This window comes from Sciurus vulgaris (assembly GCF_902686455.1).
Source record: "Sciurus vulgaris genome assembly, chromosome: 2".
Taxonomy (NCBI): Eukaryota; Metazoa; Chordata; class Mammalia; order Rodentia; family Sciuridae; genus Sciurus; species Sciurus vulgaris.
Window position 1 is genome coordinate 33793781 of NC_136462.1, and position 17593 is coordinate 33811373.

General features: G+C 40.9%; 1 protein-coding gene across 5 annotated transcripts; it reads right to left on the minus strand.

Moving 5' to 3' along the window:
• Window positions 1-1299: 1299 nt before the first annotated feature.
• SRSF5 (serine and arginine rich splicing factor 5) lies at window positions 1300-6272 on the minus strand. 5 transcript variants are annotated; one of them, XM_079127158.1, is made up of 8 exons: window positions 6114-6272; window positions 5041-5185; window positions 4656-4726; window positions 4435-4533; window positions 4078-4147; window positions 2777-2850; window positions 2217-2327; window positions 1300-2113 (listed from the first exon to the last, which is right to left on the minus strand). In XM_079127158.1, exons 2-8 carry the CDS (start codon window positions 5164-5166, stop codon window positions 1852-1854), a joined length of 813 nt encoding a protein of 270 aa, XP_078983284.1. In that variant the 5' UTR covers window positions 5167-5185; window positions 6114-6272; the 3' UTR covers window positions 1300-1851. The 5 variants fall into 5 exon arrangements, with proteins under 5 accessions (XP_078983284.1, XP_078983285.1, XP_078983282.1 ...); XM_079127159.1 differs by having other exon boundaries at window positions 1300-2110; window positions 6110-6267; XM_079127156.1 differs by having other exon boundaries at window positions 6110-6267.
• Window positions 6273-17593: the final 11321 nt, after the last annotated feature.

The window sequence follows — 17593 nt, forward strand, 5'->3', positions numbered from 1 at the left end:
CATTTTAAAGTTGAATTTTATTCCCTCGTCAACACTCGTAGTAAACATTAAATGTAACAAGCCTCTGCTTCCTAACTTAAGGGTGGGGGGCAAGAATAAAAGTATGTTAACTGGTGAAACATCCAGTTACATATAACCATAATGCCCTGAGAGTCCACCTGAAGAATCCAAGGGGAACAGAGGGTTGATTCAACTACTTTAGACTGAAACTGTAATTATAATTTTAGCTTCCACCACAGATTTGAACAAACCCACAGATGACTTCACGGGTTCAGCCTACTGAAAGTATTAACATTATTTCATGTCCCAAGTTCTAGTCTTAAAACCAGCGAGAAGGGGTCTTTACACAAGTGTATCAAACTCTCCATATCTACTCCCAGAAGCAGATTCCTATGCCCTGACATCTACACATTTAAGCATAGCAAAGTCTGATTTTTTTTCTTGCTACTTCTAATTCCATCTTCCTGAAAGAACAGGGCAGCAAAAAAATGTGCTATTCTGGGGTACCTGGAACCAGGCTTCCTAGATCTTGGTACTCCGCCACCACTGATTTATCCTTTGACAAAGTTCCTGAATTTCCTCCTGTCATATAGTGGTATTATAGTTTTAAGATTTGGTGAATATATGAGTAAGCACTTAAAAAACAATGTCTGACTACTTTAGTTAGGATGTAAGTGGATGTTTTTGTGTGTTCCCAAATAATAATCTAGCCTAGCATTCTGACAATACTAGAATAAAGCTTTTTTATTTTTTCTCATAGAGAAAGGAGTTCAAATGCTCAGGTAAAGGGCCCTGACAGTTTTAAAATACATGGAATGTTGGCCCTTAAGCAGTTTTCACTATTACTCCCCCTAAACAAGTATAGCCATGTCTCAGAACTAAAAGCAGTAGCATGTGGAAGTCCCTTTCACTTTCATGTTGACTGGTAAGTTTTCATCATCTCTGACATCCAATTGATGTATTAAAATCATTAAGGCGGCATTAGATTTTATCATTTGCTTCCCAAATGCGTTATCCTCTTGTTAGTATAAGCAACCTAATGCATAGTCAAGCAACAAAGGAAAACCATGAAGGAGCACACACAAGATCAACTGTCAAACCACTTTTTAACCACCATTTATATTTAAAATAGTTCATAGACTTCTCAGACCTTTTAACTAGCCTAGAAATGTCAAAAATACTATTTAAAAAGCCCATACTAAACTACTCCAAGAGTCTAGATGTGTTGTCTTAAAACATATTACACATAGAAGAGAATGGAAAAGTAGTATAGGACTTCTTCAGACAAACAGACAAAAAGCAGTTTTATAATTTTTTATTATCAATAACAAACAGCTGCTTTGTCTGTCCTGCAGCTGTTAATGTGGTGGATGGGAGGACACCCTTGACCCTAACAAGGAAAACTCAAATTAAGCCTTTATATACAAGCAAATTTAGAGCTCTTTTAAGTGTCCAAAGCTATTAATTAGTTTAATCAAGGCATTAAACTAATTCTGAATTAACATATTTGAATAACCAAGAACTAAAATGTTCAATTTTTCTAGTACAAAAAAATTAAATTTGCTTTAGTTATAAAAGAGCTCTGTCAATATACACAAACTATATACTTCAGACATTCACAAAAATGTGAGCAGAAGGCTTATCAAAAGACATTTAATACAATTAGTTTTCAACAACCCCTTGGTGGTCCACATCTACAAAGATATCCAGCCCAGCCCAACCCCCCTCCAAACCCCACCCCCACAGAAAAGCACATACTTACCAGAATTTTTAGCAAGTATGGTTTGGGAATTTGTTTTTTTTTTGTTTTTTGTTTTTAAAAAAAGGCCCCCTGGGCAAGTTATTTACAGTTTAATTGCCACTGTCAACTGATCTGGACCTGGACCTGGACCGGGACCTCTGGCGATCCACAGATGCTGGAGACTTAGATCTACTTGAAGAACCACGTTTCTGGCTCTTCTCAGGCACAGGAGACCTACTAACTGAACGGGACTTGCTCCTGCTCCGGCTCCTGCTTCTTGACCGGCTGTAAGACTTGCGACTACGGGAACGAGATCGGCTACGTGACCTAGAGGAACTCCTGGTCCTCGATCGAGACCTGCTTCTTGACCTACTATGAAAAGTGCGAGAAAGGGGAAAGAAAGGGGGAATGAGCCTTTGTGATACACCCTAACAAATCCATTAAGTAAAACTTGACTTAAAAATATTAAAGATACCTGTGCCTTTTGCTGCCTTCAATTAATTTGATTTTTCTCCCATTTATTTCCTTTCCAGAAAGTTTTTCAATAGCATTCTTTAAATCACCGTAAGAGGCAAACTCAACCACCCTAAAATGAAAAAAAAATTTTTTTAGAGACAACACACACACATCCCACAGATCCCACAGCTGCATGCACTATATATAGTAACCTGGGTAAGTAGTAGTTCCTCTATCATTATGTTAGGTGGCATTTGTGACAGACAACAGCATAGCAAAGTTTGGGCACTGTTGACATTCTGAGCCAGAAAATTCTTTGCTGTGGGGAGTTCTGTGCACTGTAGCATGTTTTGCAGCATGCCTGGCCTCTATCCTCTAGATGTTATCAACACCCTCAACTAGTTGTGACAACCAAACCTGTCTCCAGATACTGTCAAATTATCCCCTGGGAAGCAAAACTGTCCCTGATGGAGAACCATCACAATCTGGCATGTACAAATTATTTAAGTTCTTAAACACAGTCACAATAAAAACTTTCAGGGTATTTTGAAAAGCTTTCAAAATCTCCAGTACACTCACCCTTCATTTAATTTAGGTCGATGTGCATCCGCAAAGGTTACTTCCCCAGCTTGTCTCATGAAATCTTTGAGATCCTTAACATAAGACAATTGTGTCAAGCAAAGAAGAGGAAAGGTGACACACAAACAACCACATGGTATAAAAACAAGACTACTGAAAGAGAAGTTGTTAGATAAAGTACAAACATGGCATATACCACACTTGTATTCTATCAGAATTCAAAATTATGTCAGGGCACGAAATAAGCAAATAGCATATTGCTTTTAAGCAAAATGCTAGAGGAAATTCAGATTTTAACATTAAAGTAGTATTAGTCTATATTGAGCTCAGTACAAAAGGAAAAAAACAAACAAGAAAACAAAAAAAACAAAAACAAAAGAAACAGTACAATTTTAAAAGTAAAGACTAAGTAGAAGTTTTATATTTAACAGAACATTTACAAGACACCAGTTATTTTGTGCCCCATATGTCATTAAAAAAGTTTACTTTACCTTTATTAATATTTCCCTAGGCTAGTCAAGCAGCAAACCATTAATCGGTCGGAGAAACCTTCATGACATATGCCCGACTGGCTCTTCGCCACCCACTTGAAGGATACTACCCAATCGATGGAAGCCTTTAATCGCACAGCCCTCCCTATTAGCAGACTACTGGCGATGCAGACATGTTCTACTCTTGTGCAGTTACCAAGGACCACTTTACTGCGATCAGGATTCCAACGACCACCTAATTTCGTATCTTTCAACTCTTTTCGACCAGGACCTCTTATTCGGAAGCGTTACAGGAAGACAGCTCTCAACTTAGGGATCAGATCACGTTATCAACGCTCTGGGATCGCTGCAACCTGGCACTTCAATAAGTGCACCGATTACGTCTAGACCGGCAAACACAGATCTAGAGGTGGCCAACTGATCACTGTAGGAGCTGACTGGCAAAGTCAACCAGGCCCAACCAAGAGTGACCAAGACAACGATTAGGATAACCCACAGGCACTCCTCGTCATAAGGCCAACGACACAGATAGGCTGGCAAATAAAGGGTTTAATATTTGGTTAAAATTGATTTTAAAAAACAAGAAAAAATATCCTCAAAACATTTACATTTGATCACATATTAAAATTTGAAATATCCCCCAGTTACATTTAATTAAAATTAAAATTACAAATCAATTAAATCCATTAATTTAATTAAAGATAAAACTACTTTTAATAAAACATTAATAAAAATTAACTACCCATTAACTTTATTTATTTTTTTTAAAAAAGCCACATTAAAATAACTCAAAACTGTATTTCAACAAACCTGCCAGCTGACTCTTGAGGATAAATTCTCAACTATAAGTCGATTTTCTGTTCTTACAGGTGGAGCATTTCTGAGGAAAAAAATGAGTATTCACAACAGAAGAAATGCAGTGTGAATGTGCAGTGACATGTGCATTTCTTGTGTTCAACTGTGGACAAGTTCAAGCAATCAGACATGACAAATCATTCAAACGCATTCCAAAGAGTGTTATTCTATGATTCATTACTCATCAATCAGGAACAGCACTTTAACACAGACTAGAAAAGAAGTCCCAGAAACATTTATGCTAACCGTTATTAAAACTTAAATACTGCCCCTATAGTAACTGTTCAAAGCAGCCATTCAACCACCACATACCGTCTATCATTTCGAGGTCTGCGACTACTAAAACGGTCAGAGTAGCGTCCTCTACCTCTTCCACCTCGAGATCGTGCCCTAGCATGTTCAATAGTAACCCTATAGAAAGGGAAAAAAAAATCCATTGATACTTAAGCTATCTCTAAGATCTGCTTAGAAAAATATTCAGTGACCTAGTCTGCTCTATTTTCCAGGGCTAATGATAAACCTAAGACTCTCACCTTTCACTGCAAAGTTCTTTTCCATCGAGTTCATATACAGCATCATCTGCATCCCTGGGATCCTCAAATTCCTAAAATTTAAGCATTAAGATCAATGGGGCTTTAAACATGCTTTCTACAACATATTAAAAGCACCAAAATTAAGACAGGATGGGAAGAGGAATCTTAACAATACAGATAAACCTAACCAAGGGGTGACTGGGAGTGGCTTCCAGTCAGACAGCAATTGGGTTATTCTAATTCTAATAAAAATCACTCCCTCCTGGCTACCTAACATTTATAAAAAACAAGCCTTCTACCTGGACTCATTAAAAGTGAAAACAAATGCTTATCAAAAGCCTCACCTACTACTAAACAGATAATTCGCCTAGTTCGGAATACTTACCACAAAACCAAACCCTCTTTTCAGATCAATATCTCTGATCCGTCCATAACCCTTGAAGAATCTTTCCACGTCTTTTTCCCTCGCTGCTGGGTTTAGCCTCCCGATAAACACTCGACAGCCACTCATGATGTCCGGCTAGTATTTCCTGTTAAGAAAATAATTCAACCGAAATAATATCAATTAATGGCACAGAGATCAAACACCTGGTCAAGAGATCAAACATATAAATCACATAAGAATGTTTTACCTACAAATGTTATAAACAAGATTGCCAACAGTGCCTCTAATTAGGCCAGGTCCCTTGCAGACAAAAATTAAAGCTCGCCTGCCAATACGATCCCCCCCCTCCTCCCTGGTACCAGACCGCAGCAACCGCAACGCCCACTGCCACTTCTCGAACTGCGCAGCCGCACTCTCTCCCGGCTCCTGGGCCCCCTCCCATCTGCCGCAGTTAGGAAAGGCCGAGAAGTGCGGGCGGAGCCGACCCCGCCCTCCGCAAGGCCAGCCCAATGGCGGCCGGCCGCGCAAGCGTCGCCACCTCCCGGGAGCGTCATAGGGGTGGATGGAAGCCGGAATCTCGCGACGCCACGGCTGCGCTTGCGCAGGCGGTGGCGGGCGGGCACTTGGCAGCACAAAATGGCGGCCGCGGAGTAAGCGGCAGGGGAGAGGCGCGTGAGCCAAATTCCCTTCTTGCTCCCCCTCCTCCGACGCCACAGAGCCGGAGTCTCTGTCAGCACACGGGAAGCCCAAAAGGTACCCAGGGCAAAGGCTGACCCGCAGGAAGCCCTAACGACCCACTACGGGAAGGGTCCGGAGAGTGAAGACATAAACAGTGGCAGGGAGGGGCGCGCAATCCCTCTATAAAAACGACCAGAACCATGACCGCCCTTCCACCTTCAGTACCCCTCCAACAATACCAAAAGGGAGACGTGCCCCAGCGCCCACCTCAATCAACTGCGCTCATTAGACTCCGTCCTCCGCAAAGAGAGCAGCCCCAGCCGCTCGCGACCTGAGCGGCCATGAAGAAGCCTCGATCCGAGAAGCCTTGCCCTCAAAGTGAGCCACTCACCTACCGGACAGGATCTTTGGCAGCTGAGACCCAGAGAGGTCCGTAGTCTGCGACGGAGCCGTCTGCCTCCCCGCAGACCAGGACCCAACTCGTCTACGTCTCTCGACAACTGACGCACTTAGCAGCTCTGGCCTTCCACAAAATGGAAGGCGCGTCTCTGCGTCACTTCCGGGGCCGCCCCTGGGATTTGGAGAGTGCACCCCGTTGGATCCAGGGACGGAAGTTTCCGCGGGGCTGGAAGTTTCCGCGGGGCGGGAGCTTCCTTACAGTGACCCAGAGAGCGACCCTCGGTTCGCGGTGGGTGGGGCTTGGGGCGGGAACTGGCCGGGGTGTGACTGGAGCTGGGGGACGTTTGCCCTTCCTGGGATGTGGAGTTGTGTTTGTCATCTCGAATGAGAAGATCCTGACGAGTGGAGAGTCCTTTTTGTACCCATACCCTGAAGATAACTGGGTAAAAGAAATCCAGGCTTTTACGGTGACCCCTGTACTTCTCCGTTCCTTTGCTGAGTGTAAATGAAGCAAGGGTGCTCCTTGATGCGGGTGTGAGTTCCTTTCTACCTGTGCCGCAGACAGGTGGTTCAGTTGTACTGCGAAGTCGAAGGAACTAAAGTATTTTTCTAAAATGGAGTGGAAGGTTTTTGGTTGATGAAACATTGAATTTGGGACTGCAGCAAGAAGACCATATTGAATTAAGACCAAAAGGCAAATGTGTACCTTTCCACTACCACTCTGGGACTGAGCTGGCTAACTAGAAGAGGTTTCGAACTGTTTTTAAGTCCAAATGATATTTGAAAATCCAGCTCGGGTTTCTGTAAAGTAACACATCAAAGTCGACAGTTCTGACACTAGAGAATGTTGTGGTTTCTTGGTGTGAAACACCCTTCCACGTTCTTAACTCCTGTGGTTCCCCAATAAGGTTAATAAGGCATAAAGAGAACGATGATGAATAGGTACATTTAGATGGAACGCAATGCATCCCACTTTTGATACGTGCCAGAATCCAGGGTTGCATGCTTGCAACTACAGTTACAAGCATGATAAATAAATAAAGTCGTTCAGGAAGGAGGAAAGCAACTAGTCCTTACTCTTACCCAAGGGACTCTTAGGTACTAGGATGGTTTGTATGGATGAGCTCCTTTCACACTGTTATATGTGCAAATAAAAAGAGCCTCAGTGGGTACACAGTAAAGTTGTAGTTAGTTATCTATGGTGTGAAGAGTTAAGGATCTATTTAAAATAAATACTTATTTAAAAAAACCTTTAGAGTTGGCCTAATATCAACATTTTATAATACATAAATTGTCCCCAAACCAATTTAATTACATTTGTATGATTTCTACATATTTAAAGGCATGAAGAAAATAGTCTTCTGATTATTTTCTACATTTTGTATTGACTGTGGAAGCAACTATTTATGATTTTACTGTTATTTTTGCTTCAATAAGAGAAAGTAGTCTGGAAGAGGTTTTCTGGGGACGAGAAACAAGGAAGATGGTGCATACACCATGAAAAAAGTTGCTACTTTCAGCTCACGATGGTATGATACTCATCAGGAGTTTTGTTTTGTTTTGTTTTGTTTTTTTCAGTGCTAGAAATTGAACCCAGGGCCTTAGGTATGCTAGGCAAGTGCTTTTCCACTGAGATACATCCCCAGCTCTCAGGACTAATTTTATAAACCCTTTTTCTTGATTTATTAACTCTTGAAAAGTTCGTGAGTTCCACAAAAAAAGTAATTTTTCCTTAGTGGTATTAATATTATGATCAATATTAACAATATTTTAAAATACTGTCTTCTGCAATGTTTGTTTTTTCCGTGATGACCAGACTTTCTTACCAGTTACTCCAATAAACACAGTCGTCTTCCATGAACAGAATTACTTATCTTTTTATGTGACCTTACAATATTCTGTTTATACCCCTATAATTCCCTCATTACTGACTTATATTAAAGATATGTGCTCTTCCTCCTCCCAGAAATACCTAGTACAGGAACAACTCAATATTGATAGTTCTGTATTTATGTGAGCATTTTTACCAGGTTGCTCTGTTCCTCTATGGCTTGGCAGCCTTTTCCAAAGACATCCAGCTAAATAGCAAATCTTTAGCTAAGAAAAATAGATGCAGAGATATCACAGATTAAACACAAAGTTTATTGTCCATGTCTGTTGGGGGCTTTCAGCATTGCTGGTATGTTTCATTCCTCATAATCCTGATTTCATCTAACTCAGAAGTCCACAAATTACAGCCTGGGGCTCCATCCAGTCTCTTACAGGGCGTGAGAATGATTTTACATGTTTAAATGTTGATTTTACATTTTTAAATATTGGGCAATACATGAAAAATATATGAAGCTTAAGATCAGTAACTATAAAGTTTGTTTAGAACACAGACACTTCTGTTCATTTACTTGTCTACATCTCTTGTTGCATCACAGTGTCAAGGCTGAGTAGTTGTGAGACCTGGTGGTTCAGATATTTACTATCTGGCCCTTTAATAAAAAAGCATTTGCCGAAGGGAAATGTGGCTCAGTGCTTGCCTGGCATGCATAAACCCTGGTGTTCAATTCCTGGCATGACAAAAAAAAAGTAAGAAAAATGAAACCGAGAAAGCTTATGCCAACCCCCTAAATTGATTCCTAGACCTTAGACAGCTTTATGAATGCTCCATCCAAATCTCTTGGTCAGATAATAAAATTGTAAGCAAGAAAACAGGTTTTGATCCTTATTTTTAAATAAAGTTTATGTGATATCAATTATGACTGAAAATGCTCATATAATGAGGATAATTAAAAGAAGAAGAAAACACTCCCAATTCTATCTCACCAAATCAACCTCTGACTTTATTTTGCTATATATTTTCTTCTCATATTTTTCTGAGTACTTTGTTTTTTAATACAAAAGTAACATCATTTTTTTTAAAACATAGATATGACATTTAAAAAAGTCATCCCTATTCCTAACTTCTAAGGAGTAGCTACTTAGCATTTTAAAAATTTTCCTTTAGTGTTCTTCTACAGGCACAATTGTGTTTTCAATATAGGAATTGTCCTCATTGGTGTAATGTGGCATTACAAGGGCTAGTTTATAAAAACTATGTATGTACATTTTCCAGATCTCTCTGTTTTAATGTATTCATGACTACAGGTATTATAGTCAAGTGTCTACTGTTTTTCTTAACCTCACACTACTACATGCCTGGAAAAATATTCATTCTGACCAGCTATTCCATATTTCTGAAAATCTCCTAAATATCACCAAATGCTTAAAATTTTTCCTATCCAAAAATCCCAACAGTAAGAAAAAGTGCTGTTGTTTTCTTACTTACAGTCATGATTCTAAAGACTTTTCGAGAGAGTAAGTATCCTGAAGTAATTTCTCTTAGAAATTAATGGTTTTTAAAAATGTTATGTTTTCAATTCAGTTTCACCCCTACATACCTGACTTTTTTCTATTCTTACACACTGGGTTTTTTCTGCTAATTTAAAATATGTGCACAATATTTATAATATTGGTGAAACCACTATAGTCATGCAACCCCTAACATTTCATTTCAGTCAACCACAGATCACGTATATGAGGGTAGTCCCATAAATTATAATGGAACTGAAAAATTTCTATTGCCTAGTGAGATAGTAGCCAGTGTAACATTGTAGCACCTGCGTCTCTCACGTTTGTGGTGATGCTGTTTTATTTTCTTTTTTCCATTTTCTTTTTTTTATTTGTTATTTTTAGATATACATGATAGTAGAATGTATTTTGACATATTATACATACATGAAGTATGTATGTATATATTATTAGGATCCCTGTGGTTTTGCCTGATGTGGAGTTTCACTGGCAGTGTATTCATATATAAGGATAGGAAAGTCATGTCTGGTTCATTCTACTGTCTGACCTATTCCCATCCCCCTCCCTTCTCTTCATTCTGATAATGTTGTGTTAAACAAATCTACTGCAGTGCCAGTCATATAAAAGCATAGCACATAGGCATAGTACAGAATACTTGATAATAAACAACTGTGTTAATGATTTAGGGATTTACTATATACTAAACATTTTATCCTCAGAGTGTACTTTTACTTATGAAAAAGAATGAAGAAACTTGGCTGTAAAACTGTTGCCATGTTACACCAATAGCAGCCTCATACATGCAGGGTTGCATCTAGATTTGTTAAACTACACTCTATGATATTCACACAAAGTCAGAAATCACCAAACAGGGCTGGGGTTGTGGCTCAGTGGTAGAGTGCTTGACTAGCATGTGTGAGGCACTGGCTTTGATTCTCAGTACCACATATAAATGAGTAAATAAAGGTTCATCAACAACTAATAAAATTTTTTTAAAAAACACAAAAAACAAAAATCACCAAATGCAGTTCTCAGACAAGGTCCCCATCGTTAAGTGACACATGACCGTGCTTTGAGTGCCCCAGTGAGTGTTTCTCAACACCAGCGACATGTTAAAATTCTCTGTGCTGTGTTTATAACATCCTGATTTAAATGGCCTGGTGGGCCCCTATTTTTTAGGGCTCTGGTGGATCTAATACTCAGTTGAGAGTGCAAACTGCTGAACTAGATCTATGAACACACTCTTGTTCGTCTAAAGTCCCTCCACCATCCTATTCCCATCTTCCCTCCTTCTTACTCCACTTTGGCCAGAGACCTGATTGGGACAGTCATGGGGAACCATCCTAACACTGAGATAAACTCAAATTCAGGGGGCTGGGGTCGTAGCTCAGTGGTAGAGCACCTGCCTAGCAAGTGTGAGGCACTGGGTTCAATTCTCAGCACCACATAAAAATAAATAAAGATACGGTGTCCATATACAACTAAAAAAAAAATTAAAGTGTGAATCCCCTGTGTCCACCTCCGCCTCCCTTGCCTAATGTAGGCAAGCTTCACTGGCCACAGGTGATTAAAAAAAAAAGAAAAGAAAAGAAAAGAAAAGAAACCCTCAAATTCAGGGCACCAAATCATATCCTCCTCAACATCCCTCCTAGTATGGATAGCTGCCATTTACTGAGACATTTTTAAGTGCCAGGGGCTGCTAAGGACATTAGAAACACTACCTCAGTCCATCTCCACTCTAATCTTTCCATGGAGGAGTTATTATAATATTTCCAAAAGGGGGAAACTGAGGTGTACTGAATCTAACAATTTTTTTTCTGCCCAAATCATCACAATTTCTGACTTAACTCTTCAAAGCCCTGTTTCACAGAAGTGGCAATAGGGCCTTCATGTGATACCCTTCCATGACTAGAATAGCCCTGGAAATCCCAGAACAGGAACCAACCCCATGAATTTTCAGAGTCCTGACCACCAAGGCCAGAGAAGTTTGGAAGAAAGTAGCAATTAAGATAGGCAGAGCATCTCTGCACGTGTATTGAACTGAAGGAGAAATAGGGGGATCTATAGGGAAAAAAAAGTGTTTAAGAGGCTAACATTAGGGATTCTGAGAATATTTTCTTAGGAATAGAAAGTAAATTCCACTAATTCAGAAATTGTTGACAAAACTCGGGAGTTCTTTATAGATCCATAGCCTAGTGTTTATTTGATACCAGTTTGTGCTGTGAACACCCAATCTTAATCGTAGCTTTATCTCCATCTTCTCTTCCACTTTCACTCCTACTCTCAATTATCCTCTAACTCAATGGTTCTTTAAAAGAATCATTTGAATACTTACTCCAAATGTAGATTCCCCAAGCCATTTTCCCAAAGGACCTGATTGAGAAATCAACAGTTCACAACTCTGCACACTTACCTGGCACCCGATGAGATGATTCCCAACAACGGTTTGTGAACAGTAATCCAACCTGTGGTATCTAGTGAGCTCCTCCCTTTCCTGTTATCTCAGCAGCTATTCTATGCTTTCTTTCCTCTTCTCAGGACTAGGAATGTGACTCAGGGGTAACAGACTTACCTAGCATGCTCAAGGCCATGAGTTTAATCCTTGGAATTCAGAGAAAAAAAGAAAGACACCTCTCCTCTTCTCAAGCTATCATTCTTCATCTTTAGCAGGTATACTGTGTAAAAAATTGCCCCAAAATTTAGCAGATTATAACAACACACTCCTAGTTCCTGCAAGTCAGGAATTCAGGAGTGGCTTGGCTGGGTTGTTCTGGCTTAGAGTCTCTCATAAAGCTGTAGTCAAACTGTTGGCTCCTGCTGCAATGAACTGATTGTCTCAACTGGGGGAATCTCCTTCCAAATTCACTCACATCGCATTGGCAAGGCCTCAGTTCCCTGCTGACTGATGACTGGAAATCAGTTTCATTCCATGTGGCCCTCTCCCATAGGCTACGTGAGTGTTCTTGCAATATAGCATCTGGCCACCCCCAGAGGGAGTGGTCTGAGAGAGTGCACCCAAGATGGAAGCTACAGTCTTATATCCCAATTTCAGAAAATATGCTAATGTGCTAATAATTTAGTGTGTTAGTTTAGTGTATTGGCTCCCTAGGGCTACCATAACATAGCACCAAAAACTGGGTAGCCTGAAACAACAGAAATTTATTATTTCACAATTCTGGAGGCTGGGAGTCCAGACTCAAGGTGTCAAGAAAGTCAGTCCCTCTAACAGCTCTCAAGAAGAAGCTTTCCTTGCTTCTTCCTCACTTCTGGAATTTGCCAGCAATTCTTGGTGCTCCTGGCTTGTAGATTCATCATATCAAACAGACATCTCTTCCTTTATGTCTTCATGTCATCTTTCTTCTGTGCATTTCTGTCTATGTGTCCAAAAGTATCCTTTATAAGGACACCAATCAGGCAGGCAGGGCTGGGCCAGGAGATTGCAAATTGGAGGCCAACCAAGCAACTTAGGGAGGACCCATGTCAAATTTTTTAAATAAATTTAAAACTTTTTAAAGGGCTGGAGGTGTGGCTCATTGGTAGAGCTCTTGCCTGGTACGTTTGAGGTCCTGTTTTCAATTCCTAGTACCACAAGATAAATAAATTTAAAAATCTCCTCTTACCCTATGTCACTTTTCAAGTTGCCCCACCTCTCCTTTCCTAAGCCTGCACATTTCTTAACAGAGCAGTTAGTCTTTATACTCCTAGGTGCACTTTCTCAAGCTCTCATTCACCTGGAACCGAACTTCCTCCCTGCCTCCTCTGAAACTGCTCTCAAAGTTCACCTTCAACCCAGTTGCAAAATCCAGTGGCATCCTTATAATCCTCATCGCGTTTGATAAAAACTTCCATTCATCTTACCTTGCATGCCTGGCAAGGTGTTCAGGGCTCTGGATTTATTTGCCTGTGCAGCCTTTTTACACCTCGCTATCAGTTAATAGTCTCCCTATTTAAAAAAAAAAAATGTTGCAACCAAAGCTCAAAGTCACACAGCTGGAAAGTGGTGGAGCCTCAGGTTGAACCTAGGGAGTCTTCTCCAACTCCATGGTTCTGAAAGAATTTCTTCTCAGAGTTAAGTTACTCAAAGGAGATATCAAAAACATGAGAGCGTTTTGTAAGTCAGAAGAGAAAATTTCACATCGTGGATAAATTTAGGTATGGTTTTGTCTTTTTGTTACAGAACTGTGACCCAGAATGTACAAATTCAGCACAAGCCATTGCTAGAAAAGACCAGAGCATCTAGACTGTGTTACAAATGACATCCACATTCCCCTCATCACAGTGGGGAAGCACCTGAGCTTGTCAGCTGAGCGTGCAGGAGCTGGGCTCAGATATGTGTTGGAAGTTCAGGTTCAACACTAACTATTGAGGCTCTGACAACATTTCTTAAGGAAGAAATCTATGACTTTAGGCATGCTGCTGGATCTTTCTAAATCTCAGTTTCCACACATAAAAAAGAAGTAGGTTAAAATGGGTCAACCGTAGAACTTTATTCATGCAGTTGTTGTGAGGGTAAAGCAGGGTAATAAGGGCTTGGTGTTTGATCCAGGGCCCGGCACACTCAACACACTTCAGCTCTAATGAATAATACAAGCAGTCCTGTCTCCTAGTCTGAAAGGACAAAAGTCACAGTGGAGGCTAAGCTGGTGTAACAAAGAGACGCAAGACAATGGCTTTAAAAAACATGAAATTTTATTTCTCGTGCCTCCAAATCCTCTGTAGGTAAAATATAAGGGACTGAAACATTCCCAAAACCAAACCACTCAAGGGATTTATTTTTTAATGGGGGAGCTGGGGAGAGAACTATACAAGAGTCATACCCACCCAAGAACCACCCTCGGTTTCTACCCTCTACACCTCCTTCACCCCACAAGCTGTCAGAAACTGGGAACTGACTAACTGCTGGGCTGTTTCCATCTTCTATATCAAAAGGAAGCCTCCAAAGCATAATCTCTCTAATTCACAGCAGAACCATCGTAGAGACCGGCCAAATCAGTCCAACTCTCAGAAATAATTACATCCATGACACAATTATTAGGGCTGAGACACATGGAACCAACCCAGCGAAGAACACCGTTCGATAGATCAGAGTACTCACAAATGGGCCAAGTTTAGTCCAGGAGAAATTGGCTTTCTCTTGGATCAAGATTGTAGAAAGGAATGCAAAGCCCTACCTTATGTTTTTTCCTGGTTGATGTACCTCAAACAAAGCTTCCTGTTTTAAAAATATTATTGCAAATGGCCCTTGTCTTGGGTTAAAGAGAATTGGACTAAGACATCCTACTGGTGAAGCAATTAGCCCATGCTAATGAAATCCACGGAGACCTGACTGAATTCACAGTGAGATGTCATTAGGGATACAGAGACACAGAAGCTTGGATCCTGATGGAAAGCCCATGCTAGCTCATTTGTGTTGCTCTAACTGAATACCACAGGCTGGTATAAGAACAGGGAAGTATTCCTCACCATTCTGGAAGCTGGAAGTCCAAGATCAAGGAGCTGGCACATAGTAAAGGTTACTTTCTGTTTCCAAGATGGTGCCTTGGAAAGAGAGGACTGTGTCCTCTGGAGGGGAGGAACACTGGATCCTCACATGACAGAAGACAGAAGGGCAAGAAGGACATACCCCTCTGTGAAGTCCTTCTGTAACAGCATCAATCCACTCATGAGGACAGAGCCCTCATGATCCAAACAGCTCTAGAAAGGTCTCACCTCTCAACACTTTTGCATCAGGGATTCAATTTCCGTCCTATAAATTTTGAGGGACACATTGAAACCATAGCAGCTAGTGACGGATGTCATTAGCACATAAAACTGGTACAACATCTGGGTTTAGGTATGGGACACTACCAGTCAAGCTGCTTCCAGATTCCTAACCTCAGAAACAATGCTGTTTTAAATGACTGATTTTGGAGTAATTTGTCACATAACGAAAGGTAACTAATATAGATGATGAGGCAAAAACAAGACTAGAACTGGTAAAGCACTACTTTTGAGTATGGCAGGGTGTTGGGGGTGTTTCCTGGGAAGATTGGTGAATTTATCAGCTCAACATGGGCAGGCGCCATCCATTCAGTAAGGGCCTGGAAGGAAGAGGAAAGTGGAGCAAGGGGGAAATTCTCCCTCCTCTGGCTCTTCCTTCCAAGCAGGGTTGTTTCTCCTGTTGCTGCCCTTGGACGTTAGACTCCGGGTTCTGTGGCCTTTGGGTTCTGGGACTCTGAGCAGTGGTCTTCTATCGGCTCCCTGGCCTTTGTCTCAGGTTTGGGGATGCACTGTTGGCCTTCTTAGCACTGAGACTTCTGGCTTGTTGGACCGAGCCATGCTACTGACTTCTCTGACTCTCCAGCTTACAGAAAACCTACCATGGAACTTTGCCACCTCTGTGATGGTGTGAGACAATCTCCCAATGAATTCTCTCTTGGTTCTGTTTCTGTGGTGGACCCTGAATAATACACGTGGGATTGATGGGGCAGTAGTAAAGGGAAGGGACAAATTGGAGAAGTGTTGAAAAACAACTTAGTGATCAATTTGACATGGTGGGTTGAGGAGAAATAAGAATTGAATTTTACTTCTAATAAAAGGTAGAGTATGGGTGCAATACAGACTCCAGGGACTAGGCAACAGAAAATGAGGGAGGAAATGCCCAAGAGTCCCTTTGCTTTTATTGAGTTGGAAGTATGTGGGACATCCTGAGAATAGATATTTCAGAATGCATCAGGCAGATGTCTCAGGATGCATAAATCCAAACCGTAGGAGATAAATATGAACTAGAGCAATTTTTAAAATCAAGTTCAGAGGAATTCCCACATGGGTGATGACTGACACCATAAAAACAGATGAAGTCACCCAGGCTTTGTTGAGACAAAGATGTGGAGGAGTATACTGTGAACAGATTAAGAATGTGTCTGCCTCAGAAAGACCCTTCTGATGACCAGTGGAGACAGGGCAGGAGCCCAGGAGAGCCAGAGGGCAGACACTCCAGCGCTGTGGGTGAGAGTTCAGGGGAGACTAGCTGAACAGTGGCTCAGAATCAGGACTGAGACCAAGGATTACAGGATTGTGATTTACTTGCTTAGAATTCAGACAGGCTCAATTGTTTTGTGTTTGCTTTTCATTTGGTACATTTGCTTATATCAGTGTGACTCACTCTATGGATTAGTCCTCCCAAAATGCAGTCTTGTTTCATTGCAATTTACATTTGATCATACACATACACACACATGCACACACCTACATACATATACATATACTTCTTCTACTTACTATTAAGTGTATTTTTAGTATTTTGTTCAGGAAGCCACTTGCCAACCTTGGCCTGACATCTGGGCCGTAGTCACCATAGCTCAAATGTACCTGACCTTCCTAAATCCCTGAAGCACTTTATGCTTATACATCTCTTCCAACAGTTGTCACAGGCTGCCTTGAAGTATTACTATTTGTGGGAGGTTATAAATTCTTTAATGCGAGACACTGTTGTACAAGTCTATGCACCCCTCTTAGAAACACAGTTTCCTGCTCACAGTAAGCTGTAGGCAGTCACACAAACCAGCTTGTAGGAGACATCATTTGGGCTGGCCGAGCTGTACACACTTTTCCTAGAGAAGTTCCCAGAGCTGCCCTGAAGTACTAGCACTTCCTGAAACCAGGTTATTCAAACCTCCCAGATCTCATGAGATTTCCCCACCACTTTCTATTAACTTCATCTTTTTGCTTAAGCTAGCTCAAGTTGTCTTCTGCAACTTGAGAGGAAAAGAGCTTAAAGCACAACATGACCCAGCGTCCACAATAAAAGTGGGTCTGTCAGTAAGGACTCAGAAGTGTCTCATGAAATCCAAGGCAAGAATGAGATCAGGCCTCAGAATGAGTCTGAAATAGGAACTAGGAACTGTGGAAACTCAGAAATCTACAGTTTCTACCTCTCCTCTCTGATGTTTTCTTCCTTCTTTCTTTCTTTCTTTTTTAATCTTATTTTTTCACTCCCTGCAATTGGACATTCCTCACCTCTAAATTCATATGGGAAAAGATGGTCACACCATATCACCCAGTTTTTTATCCTCTTCATTCAAAAGCAAATCTCAGAACAAGAATGGAAATTTTAACCCCAAGTTCATATTCCCTGATGAGGAAAATCTGATTGGTC

What these genes read in the sequence shown, in the direction of transcription:
- SRSF5 (XM_079127158.1), bottom strand. Translation starts at nt 5,166, where the DNA reads ATGAGTGGCTGTCGAGTGTTTATCGGGAGGCTAAACCCAGCAGCGAGG. An exon ending in AAAGAGGGTTTGGTTTTGTG is followed by an intron (nt 4,727 to 5,040) that starts GTAAGTATTCCG and finishes CTTAAATTTTAG; the next exon opens with GAATTTGAGGATCCCAGGGA. An exon ending in CGACCTAAATTAAATGAAGG is followed by an intron (nt 2,328 to 2,776) that starts GTGAGTGTACTG and finishes TTTTCATTTTAG; the next exon opens with GGTGGTTGAGTTTGCCTCTT.